This window comes from Trachypithecus francoisi, unplaced genomic scaffold (assembly GCF_009764315.1).
Source record: "Trachypithecus francoisi isolate TF-2019V2 unplaced genomic scaffold, Tfra_2.0 Lachesis_group7, whole genome shotgun sequence".
In the NCBI taxonomy this organism is placed as follows: domain Eukaryota; kingdom Metazoa; phylum Chordata; class Mammalia; order Primates; family Cercopithecidae; genus Trachypithecus; species Trachypithecus francoisi.
The window spans coordinates 61,513,971-61,526,753 of record NW_022681472.1 but is presented as its reverse complement, the minus strand read 5'-3'; the positions used below and the strand labels follow the sequence as shown (position 1 = coordinate 61,526,753).

The 12,783-nt window shown below is 34.9% G+C and overlaps 1 protein-coding gene across 4 annotated transcripts in view; it reads right to left on the bottom strand.

The window, feature by feature from the left end:
* Window positions 1–12,783, bottom strand: part of ZFPM2 (zinc finger protein, FOG family member 2) — a 489,264-nt gene that overhangs the window by 387,977 nt on the left and 88,504 nt on the right. For 3 of the 4 annotated variants that reach the window (XM_033202439.1, XM_033202441.1, XM_033202442.1), the window contains exon 2: window positions 6,346–6,504. The exons of the other annotated variant lie outside the window; for it this stretch is intronic. In XM_033202439.1, the coding sequence (XP_033058330.1) occupies window positions 6,346–6,504 (159 nt within the window). The remainder of the gene's footprint in view (window positions 1–6,345; window positions 6,505–12,783) is intronic. 4 annotated transcript variants of the gene reach the window in all.

Sequence of the window (12,783 nt, the reverse complement as noted above, 5' to 3'; positions counted from 1 at the left end):
TCGTGGCCATGTCTCGTCTCCCAGTCTTACCTCAACTCTCTTCTGTGGCTCACACACTATAGTTTCTTTCCACAGTTCTGTTCCCGAAGGCTTCCATAATGGTGGGAATCCAACAGATTCCAAGAGCAGCGAGTTCTACAGGTGTGACACTGCCTCTTCTGCTCCCCAGCTCTCTGCTGTCCTCTTCTGGCTTCCTACAACACTAACCTCATCGGTACTACAGACTTGACTCAGACTTGGATTTAATGTTAGCCCTAGAAGTAATTAATACCAATCAAAAGCAAACATATCAGATACTTAATAGGACTGTCAGAAAAGGAAGCGCATTCCTTTCTCTCAAGTCTGTAGTCAAAGTTCACCTTTCCCATCATTCTATGAAATAGCATGTGTGTGCACGCTATTTCGCCCTACCAACTTTGCCTGTTTTATTTTTCCTCATGTTCCTCTATCTCACCTAACATTATAAAATGTGATTCAATTGTTTATTGCCGCTCTCTCTCCTCCTGAGAGTGGGGATTGACTTTTGTCTAAAGCTGTATCCCAGCTCTGAGAAGAAGGTCTGGCAAAAAGCAGATGCTTACTTCATATAAGGGTTGAGTTGTATTGAATTTGATCTAGTGAACATTAGTGAAAGTTTCTGACAGTCCTATTAAGTATCTGGTATGTTTGCTTTTGATTGGTATTAATTACTTCTAGGGCTAACATTAAATCCAAGTCTGAATAACCCAGGTTTTTATTCTATTTTCTTGAGTATGCTTTACATGTTTTATGTTAAAGAATCTTTAAAATAACCTTTGTTTTCTGCACACTATGTGGACCCTTTTTGAATGCAGTGAGAATTTCCATTGTGACACCATGTATCTTTCCTTACTTTATGTATTTCCAGCACGACCCCTCTTTTTAGTCCTAATATTTCCAAACTGAAGAGCACTAATTTCAGTTCATTTTTCTAGGGCATTAACTGCACCCAAGTACGTCTCTGACCGTTCTCCATCTCTAGATGCAAGGACGAGGCATAAAGATTTTTCGTCTTCCCAAAGCAACTTTGATAGCATCATTTTCCATTCTGGCCTTTGTTTTAAAATCATAACATCAGCCAACAATTTGTAAGGACCCTCTTTAACTTTCCTGGAGAGTCTTTGTAGATAACTCAAAGTTCACGTACATGTAGTTTCTTGGGGGTTATCTTTGTTGTTTGTAATTCAATAGGTTTTGGGGGAACAGGTGGTTTTCGGTTACATGAATAAATTCTTCAGTGGTGATTTCTGAGATTTTGGTGCACTCCTCACTTGAGCAGTGCACACTGTTCCCAGTGTGTAGTCTTTTATCCCTCACCCCCCTCACCTGAGTTATCTTTTTTTAAATAGCATTACATTCTACTAGCATCCAGTGACACTGACCTGATTCTTCATGTTCACATATTTTGTGACATTCTCCTGGAATTTATCCCAAAACATGTTTATTTCACTTTACAATTATTAATTAGAACTGCTCCATGCCAACCCCACTCTGAAACTCACTGTCTTTGAGTTTACCCAAGAATTGCTCATATATAGGTGTTCCCACTTGCCAATAGTGACATAACTAAACTCCCAAGGTTGCTTTCCAGACCACATATATTTCAGTTCATATTGATTTGCTTAGTTCTACAAATACATTGATGTACTTCCATGTCGGGGCACATAAACCAGAAGAAAGGCAGACAAAATAACTGAATCAAAAAATTCAGTACCACAGGAAATATATAGCACTTATGGACTGAGTCTTGATGTCTTCATCATTTATAAATTCAAGGAAATAATCTTGCTTGTTTCCTTCCTCCCAGAGATACTGTAAGGCAAGATGCCACATAATCTAAGCTCATAAACAAAAGAAGACAATGTAAATGGAAAGCATTGCTTTATATTTTGCTAAAATGTTTAAAATCTAAAGGTATCAAAGTAAATTTCAAGTAGCATCTTTTTATAAACAGTTATTTTCATTTCTTTGAAATGAAAAATAGGAATATGAAATATGCAACTAATCTAAAATAAAAAGAGACACAGGAAACGCCAATAGAATTGCCAGGTTCAAATTTTAAGCATGCAACTGTAACAAGGGTATCTCTGAGATGGATTTATATAATTAAGAATTTTATACATTAACTTTAACATAAAATTCTGACCAACAATCTTGGACATTCTGTGGAATCTTACATTATACGAGTGATTTGGGTTTTACTTAATCACATGGTTTATAATGACTAGAAAGTTTACTAATATTAGTAAACGCAACTTTGAGACTTGTAGAAAAACTTGCCCTTCAACAAAAACATAGATAATATCAGTGTGGAACTGAGAAAAGTATTACAATAATAAGAGCCATTGAAGAACTATAATTTTAGTTAATCACTGAAAATATCTTGTATAATATAGATGCTCAATTTCAAAAGGAAGTAGAAACTTTATGATAAGCTATGTCTTCAGAAATGTACAAAGTTTTTCTTTTTCTTTAAAAAAGTTATGATAACATATGATTGGTTTTATACAAAATCCAGTTGCTAAAATATGACTAAAAATATGTAGTAACTCTATGTGTATCCTCAGCATGCTCCCCGATAATGTGTCAAAATACCTTGTTTAGAGAACTTAGACCTTCTGGCCACATTTTTTGATCTGAACTTTCAAGCTATCCTTTGTTTAACAGAAAAAAAAACATTCAATGTACAAAATATTTATGCTTGGGACCCACATAAGTAAGTAGGTCACGGGTAAATTTTGATCATGGTTAGCCTTTAGACCAAGAAACTTTCCAAATAATCCAATTCCTTTTCTAGTAAGTATCAACAATTTTTAAATTGTCATAAATGATTTAAACTATGCACAAAAAGTATGTTTCATTAATGAATCCAATATATTATTATTATTATTACTATTATTATTATTTTCTTTTTGAGATGGAGTCTTGCTCTGTCACCCAGGCAGGCGTGCAGTGGCTCAATCTCGGCTGTCTGTAACCTCCACTGCCTCCTGGGTTCAAGCAATTCTCCCTGCTTCAGCCTCCCGAGTAGCTGGGACTACAGGCACCACCACCACACCCGGTTAATTTTTGTATTTTTAGTAGAGATGGGGTTTTGCCACAGTGGCCAGGATGGTCTCAAACTCCTGACCTCAGGTGATGTTCCCGCCTCAGCCTCCCAAAGTGCTGGGATTACAGGCGTCAGTCATCATGCCCGGCCTAAAAATATTTTTCTTCAGAGGAACATGTCTTATTTGCTTTTCTAGTAATGACACTGGCATTATTAACCAGTTAAATACTTCTAGTATTTTTTTTTTTCTTTTTTTGAGATGGAGTCTCGCTCCTGTCACACAGGTTGGAGTGTGGTGGCACGATCTTAGCTCACTGCAACCTCCGCCTTCCGGGTTCAAGCAATTCTCCTGTCTCAGCCTCCCAAGAGCTGAGATTATAGGCATGCGCCACCACACCCGGCTAATTTTCGTATTTTTAGCAGAGATGGGGTTTTGCCATGTTGGCCAGGCTGGTCTCAAACTCCTGATCTCAGATGATCCACCTGCCTTGGCCTCCCAAAGTGCTAGGATTACAGGCGTGAGTCACCGACCTGGTCACTTCTACTCTTTTAATTGCGAATCTGTCCTCTTCCTCACAATTGGCAATAAAATATAATTACGTGTCACTGAGAAAAATTGAGAATTTCAACAGCAAGATTAGTTTCTGATTTTCCGGAAAGAAAATATTCTCTTTCCATTGTAGCTAATCACCTTAAGTGAAGAATGGATAGCATTCCTTGCATGACCTCAAGGGATGAAAACTCTATCAAAGAGTTGTCTTTCCTTTGTACCAGTTCCAACTGACTTCAGTGGGAATTCTCTGGTCATACATTCTGTGAGAGTAAAATAATGAAATTATTTTCCTATCAATAGTAATATTGCTATTTATCCTGACAAATATCATGTGAAAATAAGAATTAGGCCGGGCGCGGTGGCTCAAGCCTGTAATTCCAGCACTTTGGGAGGCCGAGATGGGCGGATCACGAGGTCAGGAGATCGAGACCATCCTGGTTAACGCAGTGAAACCCCGTCTCTACTAAAAAATACAAAAAAAAACTAGCTGGGCGAGGTGGTGGGTGCCTGTAGTCCCAGCTACTCGGGAGGCCGAGGCAGGAGAATGGCGTAAACCCGGGAGGCAGAGATTGCAGTGAGCTGAGATCCGGCCACTGCACTCCAGCCTGGGCGACAGAGTGAGACTCCGTCTCAAAAAAAAAAAAAAGAAAATAAGAATTATTATTCCCACCCATTATGACCTTCTACTTTCAAACTAAACGTTACAGAATTATCTTATAATACATGTAGGTTATATATTATGTAATATGGTCTCTATATCCTATACTAAGTATTATTTTACGTACATCTGACATTAAACATTTTTCCAACTGTTTATAAAATAATTAATAATAATATCTACTGGATCCTGTTCAGAACAATTGTAATTTAATGTTTTTTCTTAGTTCCTAAAGGCCTGTCATTATTTTTCATGAGTCAGGACTCTGGTTAGTACAGCTGGAGTGACTGTCCTAAGACCACAGTTACATCATCATGTAAGCATTTGCCATAAATCTATTTTCTGCCAGGAAATTACTACCTTAAAACTTGGAGTTATTTACTCTTTCATTAAACATAGCCCTTAACCAGAGATCGTCCCAAAATTTGCAATTCATACAGTAATACCTATCATACTGCCTTCCTGGATGAATTAAATTGACAAAAGGTATGAATCCATACATTAACTCTTTTATCCACCTTCTAACTCTCAGTTCCTCTCTTTATTGCAATATCACAACATAAGGTAGGTCTTCTACAATGCACAAAAGGATGTATTTCCTAATAAGAAAAAAAATGGAGATGTCTTCAAACATAAATTTAAAAAATATCCATCTCCAGCCAGCTTAGATTTATTGCCATAGCTACATATCATCAATAAATGGTTCTAGCAACTAAGGAAAATATTAATTTGGCTTGAAATCTGAGTCAACACTAGGAAAAAAAGCCTATTTTGTTAATACTTTTCTAATTTTCAATTAAAAATCTCCGATGTAGGAGACAAGGACCATGCTACAAGTCATCTTGAGGTCTACATGGTTAAGGAGATTTTTTTGAATTTCAATGTGTCCAGGTGCCATTCTGTTTCCACAGTTTTAGGGCCTGGGGTTCTACTGACGACAGGGATGGGAGCTGACTGACATCTTTTGTTTCTGACATTTTTTGTTGACACCATCAACAAGAGAAAATGATACTGGAACTTTTAATGATTAAATACATACATGACCACCAAGATATGCGAATTGACATTTTTTTGAGAAGCTACAATGGCATTCTTGATTTGAGACTATGAAGTCTGATTAACATATTCAAACATACACACATACAAAAAGTCCACTTTATTATATTTATCTGCCTAAGAAACAAACATGTCTGAATAAAAATGGTGCATACACAAACACAGACATACAGAAAAAGACATACACTTCCAGTCAAGCCCTCTGCAAAAGCAGCTGTTCTAAACCAAGGAAGTGATCCAAACAGTTGTGAAAACTGTACATTGGTGCAGGAGGAGATAAAAGACTTGCAAAACAATCAAATACAAATAAATATATAAGAATCATGAGAAACCTTAAACTGACTTATGAAAAAAGTAAACAAATGAGTATACATGCTCCATGAGAACACAGTCACTGGCAAGGCCATCTGGCTGCAAGTCATGGCTGGAAATAACTTGCGATATGTCTCAAGTGCTTCTTGGATTATATTGTTAATGTGTCAAAAAAGTATCTAGAATGGAGAAAGAATGTGTATTTTTTTTATTTGACAATATCCCCAAAGCACCATCCTCACTGTTGAAAGTCAACATTAAACACCTAAAGCATTCGGTTTTCAAAAGGAATGAGCTGGAACCTTAGTTGAGAACTCTCTGCCTCATTCAGTGCTAATATTTAATGCCTAATTTAGTGCCTTGCAAACAATTAACATTCAATAAATTCTTGTTGAAAGAATGAATGAATAAATGATCAACATTAAATATATTACAGTTAATTGGCCAATAACATGAAGAATGTGCATAGTTAATTGGCCAATCAACATGAAAATATTTGTTTCAATATAAAAAATTACTGGTTATTACAGTGGAGTTACTCGTGTCCCTCGAAATAAAATTTTATGTTTAAAAAAATCTGTACTTGTTTTCAGACAGTTGAATTATCTGTCAGCAGTTTGAGCACTATTATGCATTTTTTAAAACATTACAAAATCGTTTAAGTGGACTCACATATTACATCGAACCATCAACAATTACCTTTGTTACAAAAGTATTCCACTTCTTCACAGCTCAGATTTTCAGGCCCAAATTCTGTGGAAAAGCTTTCCTCCAATGGAAAGTCTCCTTTGGAGATGATGTCTGTTTCCTCTGATGGACATTCTTCTTCCTCATCTTCAATGGCATCTTCAAGCGGCCCTTGAAAAAGAATCAGGGACACTGTACCAAAAATATCCAAGGAAGACAGTGAAATAAAATCCTTAAATAGAGCCCTTTTTTGTTACAGTGGTGAGGAAAATAATATACTCTAAGTAGTACCACCAAGGGGACTCACACAAGATAATGCTACATCCGTATACACAAGGAACAATGACCTATGATGAAAGATCCAAGGAAACCAGTGTCAGAAGTTATAACATAGAAAGCAACCTGCATCTCCATTGCTTCCCCACCCCCAACCTCAAGCCCCAAACTTATTTTTTTGATTCCCTCTTTAAGAGCAAAACTGTGCACTTTATGTTCATTTGTTAGAATTAACTGCCTGGTAAAGAGTACAAGTCTCTTTTACACTGTTGTACAATTTTACCTGAGATTTTAATAAAGATTTAAAGTAATTGAATGCATTTTAATTGAACTGAGATTTTAATAAAGTCTATACTTTTAAAAATCCATCTTAAGAGTGGATTCTGAGAAAAGATTTCATTATATGTGTTTGAGGCTTGAAGAAAAATTACATATTTCTCTCCCTGATGAAAGCATAACCCTATTCATAATTAATTGAATTTTTTCTGAAATGAAAAGTGGTTTTCTAATGAAAAAATGTAATTTGTATTTATGTGATACTTTTTCAGTAATAAAAATACAACTCCCTTGGAGAGAATGAGAGTGAGGGGCGCTACATTAATGGACCTATTTTATTGAAAGGAAAGGGAGGGCTGGAGTTGTTCAGACTGATCTGAAGTGGACTACATGGGAATACCACTGGGCTGATTGTGAATTTCTGACTGCCTCTAAAGAATCGAAGTAACCAACTCATTTTAATAAGTAGAAACTGCATTTGCTCCCAAAGAAGTGATGTGGCATTTTACCCAAAGAACACAATTATGGTAATTTGTACTAATTGTCACTCATGGCAGCAGTCTCATCAGACAGGCTAAATACTCAAAGGTTCAGGCAGCCTCTCACTCTCACTTTTTAGATACGTGCTAGGAAATTTCTAGGGCCTAAGGAGCAATCTTATAAATAATTTAAAATAGTACATATACTACAATTTTTATATCTATGTACATAAATAGAAATAAGTATCATATCTAGTGTTTCCCCAAAAAGTAATTGTCAAAGGACTCAATTAATATGACACCTTGGCCTAGACAAAATAATCGGATGGGTTTAAATGAAGGGACATCCAACTGAAAATTTCTTACAGAGTCTCTTCGTCCTTTAAAAAATGTGTTTTACCCTTCATTCTTCAAAAGAGCAAATGTCAAGAAAAAGAGGATGCCCTAATTCCACTGCGGTCATATTGTGTTTTATTATACATTCTGTGTGCTCAAGGTAGAGGGTTAAAAGAACCATGGATTTTGTTTCTGCGCCAACCACATTCAAAAGTCATGCATCTCATATTAGATTTTATCTTATTAACTGTTTCAAGTTTACAATGTATAATCTTTCACCTCTTAGAACAATTATGTCAAAGAGCAAGACAAGCAAAGAATATATAAAATAGTAATAATGTAAAATATTGCAATCTTTAAATCATTTGATAATTTCAAGAGATAAGTTCAATTATTAATGCTGTCTAATGAGAACTTAGCATTAATAGATTACATGATTTCATTTATGTATTTCATTTTGTATATATACCATAATACATCCATGTAACAAATTTGTTGTTATAATTAATAGCATATTTCTTTTTTTCAAAAAATGTAATTTTAACAACAAATTTGATCAAAAGAAGACATGAGCTATATCATTTGTTTCATGTAGGAAACATGAAACAAGTACTTTCTATTTTTTTATTTGTATAATTTAAGGGGTACAAGTGCAGTGTTGTTACATGGATGTATTATGGTATATCTACAAAATGAAATACTATTCAAAGCACTTTTTTACATGATCTTTAAAATAATCCAGTGAAGTAAGTATGAGAGTTATGACTATTTTTATTTTGCAGATTTGAAAAATGAAGTTCAGGAGGTTAGTTAACTAGAATAAGGTTTCCAACTGATAAGTGAAAAAGTTAATGTGAACATTTAAGATTATTATTATTTTTTGAGAAAGGGTCTGGCTCAGTTGCCCAGGCTGGCATACAGAGGTGCAATCACAGCTTGCTGCAGTTTCAAATTCCTGGGCTTAAGTGACTCTCCCACCTCAGCCTCTGGAGAAGCTGGGACTACAGGCATGAGCCAAGAGATTTTAAAAATACTTTTAATTAATATATTACTATGTAAACCAGTCTTCGGTAGTTATAAATGCATTGCTTCAGAAACAACTTTAAAACATAGGTAACTTAGAAAATGGTTAATTCCTATTAACATAATTATTTATTCATAGATGCTTAATGATCTAGTCTTTAAAAATTGAAAACTCTCTTGTTGCTCTTCTCAAATTACTGAAAGTCAACCAAAATACTAGACCCCTCCCCAAAGTCAGAAAGATAGTCTTATAGACTTATCAAAAATAAAATAATTACTTTTTTTTTTTTTTTTTTTTTTTTTTTGAGACGGAGTCTCGCTCTGTCACCCGGACTGGAGTGCAGTGGCCGGATCTCAGCTCACTGCAAGCTCCGCCTCCCGGGTTCCCGCCATTCTCCTGCCTCAGCCTCCCGAGTAGCTGGGACTACAGGCGCCGCCACCTCGCCCGGCTAGTTTTTTGTATTTTATTTTTAGTAGAGACGGGGTTTCACAGTGTTAGCCAGGATGGTCTCGATCTCCTGACCTCGTGATCCGCCCGTCTCGGCCTCCCAAAGTGCTGGGATTACAGGCTTGAGCCACCGCGCCCGGCCAAATAATTACTATTTTTATTGACATAATTTATACTCACACTACATCAATATGTAAAGTAACTTTTACTATCAGTTTTAACAGAAATTACAATATATACTTCTTTTGAAATATATACTTCTTTTGGAATACATACTCTGAGTTTATGAATGAAAAGTAAAGCTCCAACAGATATTTTCATACATAAAATATGAAAAATAGAAAAAGAAATTCTTTTTTTCTGAATGCTCTTCAATTATAAAAGCCTGTATATAATAAAAAGAATGTATACATATTATACATGTTTAATTAACAGTAATATATAGCTTTCCTTTCACAAAATGAAATTCTAGGCATATGTACCTTTTTAGAAGAGGATTAACTAAGAATGAATGTAATGAATAATTATTTACAATATTCAATGACAAATTGGCTTCAATAGTATGATATCAATTTAAATTTAATCACTGTATTAAAAAATATATTGAAATGCTCATGGGAAAATTTGAAAGAAAAATGTACACACAAAGCATTTATTTATTTTTAAATCTCAAAGTCATGTTACAGTAATTTAATAGGTACACAGATACATATGTATATTTATATATACATAATCTTTTATTTATCAAAGTTTTTGATAAGATCTTAGTATTATATATTTCAGGGTTGTTTTATTTTACATGTTGGCTCTTCCTTTGCAATTCCAAGCATGGAATTAAAAGGAAGCACCCACATGTTTAAAAATGAATTATCAAAATTCAAATAAAAGGTGAAAAATCACTAAACTCATTTGTTCAAAATTTTTTGAACATGAGATCTCATTGTCAATATTTAAAACAGGCCATAGGAAAGTCATTTGGTGACCAACTTGTATTTGTTCCAAAGCAAGTGTCAGCTTTATATAATTTACTGTACTTTAAAATGTGAAATAACTAACCATTTCTTTAGCTATGCCATCAAATCAGGCTCTGGGAAAAAGGTTTCTTTTAAAATGCATAGTATTTATGGTTTAAGATCAGATCTCACTCTACTCTCTATATTGCATGTTTCTTTAACAGGAAAACCTTACAGATAATCGGTGGCCATAAACTAACATTTTAAAAGGGTAAGAGACACTTGAAGCACAAGTACAATTAATAGCACCAATGAAGGGGGGAATGAAGGAACCTCCTGTGTATGGATTAGTGGGCACAGAAGTCCACTTCAGAAAAATCACCACACATAATTTGACACAAATAATAATATCTACTCAGAAAAGGCTCACGACTGAGCTCCATGTGCCCTCATGGAGAAAATTACTTCTGATTGAGGCCACTTGGCAGGCAAGTGTGAGGAAATCTGAATTTCAGCTCTTCAATTGCTTCTGATTTATAGATATTCAAACACACTCACCAGAATTAATAGTCTCAATGTTTATAAATATGAATATTTACCTCATTAAAAAATACTAGTGATTAGTTTTACATCCTCAAGCTATGAACACCGTGGTGCTATATGTTAGGCCCATAACGCTGTTCATTGTCTCTCAGAATAAATGAGGAAGCATCCTCTCATATTCTATACTGGTTGAATAATGGGAATAACTGGGGAATTCTGGTGAGTGCAAAGTAGTACTTCCATTTTCAGAGAAGAGAGGCAATTGTGTGCCCAGGACCATTTGAACTGGCCATAGCTACCTTTGCCCTCTGGAGAGAAAGCGGAAGATAAGAAGGGAAGTGTAGATTCACCACACCTGATGATGCGGATGCACAGCCCAATGTACAGTGAAGCTTTTCATCTAGGCAGTACCAACAGCTGCACTGTGCAAGCTGGGCCTAAGGTGGGTATATCGGACGATTTTTCATTTGGTGGTTGTTTCAATGATCTGCAATTTGTAAATGACAAATGAGATAGCAAAGATGAAATAGTCTAACCCTATACACTGGTAACGCAATAGCTGAGTAAAAGGAAATTTTAAAAAGTGGATTTGCATGGTTAGGAAGCAGTTAAAGGAGCACTTAGTCCCCCAGATAAATGAATTTATAAGAAAATTATTGCTACAATTTCAGGGGGTTAAGGAAATCTCTGAAATGCATCCATAGCCACTGGAGTAAGAGCTAGAAGGTGACAAAGAAAATTTGAAAACAAAAAAATAAAGAGGATGAGAAAATATATAGGCATTCTGAGGAATAAGGATGAAAATGATGCAAAATAAGCAAAACAATGAGGAAATGCAAGAAGTGATAAAGAACAACATAGTAAATATTAAATCAAATACATGCATCTTTCAACATACATTGTCTCAATAATAACTTTCTACTTTGGTAGCCTACTATAAATGGAACAACAACCCTCACCTAAATGCCAGATGGTCTTTGTTCAGATAACTTCAAAGCACTTCAGAATAAGAAGCATCTAAGAATGAAATTAAGTTCTACAAAAATTAATATACATTGTCATGTATTAACAGGGGAAAGAAATGCCAACTTCTATGGTTCTGATATAATATCCCACAAAAGGGATCTTTCCTCTTAAACAATTATTGGCATTAATGTATTATACATTACTTTAGCTTGGTATTGCATGCCTTTTGATTAAAACAAGACACTCTGTCATTATGGAACTACAGAAAGCATTCAATCTCCTCTTCATGCATTAATATTCTAAGCATTCTAGAAGCTGCACAAGACTAGCCACCTAGCAAAATGAGATTGTTTCAGAATACTGGGCAGCCTTGATTGCAACTGACAGGTGGGATGAAAGTCACATTAAAATATTATCATTCCCAATAATTAAAATAATCCATCACAGTGTGCATAGAAATTCCACTAGGTGAGTTTGCCCCTGAAAGCACACAAATATTTCCAAACCTTTCCAGAGCTTCCCAATGTATCCCATTTTGGATCATTTTAATATCAGATAGCATTATTAATATTAAAAATTAAAATTTCCATCACAAACTTTATGTCATTTTACTTGTGCACAGAACAAAGAATCTATGTCCATGGAATACATTTCTCAAAATCTTAATCAATGAATGAAAATGAAAATGGTGGTGTTGTCCCAAGTTGCCAGCTCCTGTTTTATGCTCTTTTAAACTCTTTTGCAAAAGATCCACTCACACAAAGGAATGAGCAGACAAATAAAGATCTCTAATGCATATAAGACAAAAGGAACCTCCAAATCACACAGTGGAAGAAACATACATATGTATTTCTGTAAACACGATATGACATCACAATTGAACCACATTTGTCAAATGATGTTACCTTTCGAAATATAAATATAAAAAAGGGATAAACAAATTCTGGTTCAAGTTTAATATATAATATATTTAATATACAAATACACAAATATATCAAAACTCTACATAGGTATACTCTATTTTAGATGATAGGTAAAAGGAGTTAAAATATAACTTTTCATTTTAAACTTGTTACATTTTCTATGTGATGAAAACAAAGCAGTGGACTGACACTAAAATTGGATGTCTCCTTGCCTAATAATCTGTATT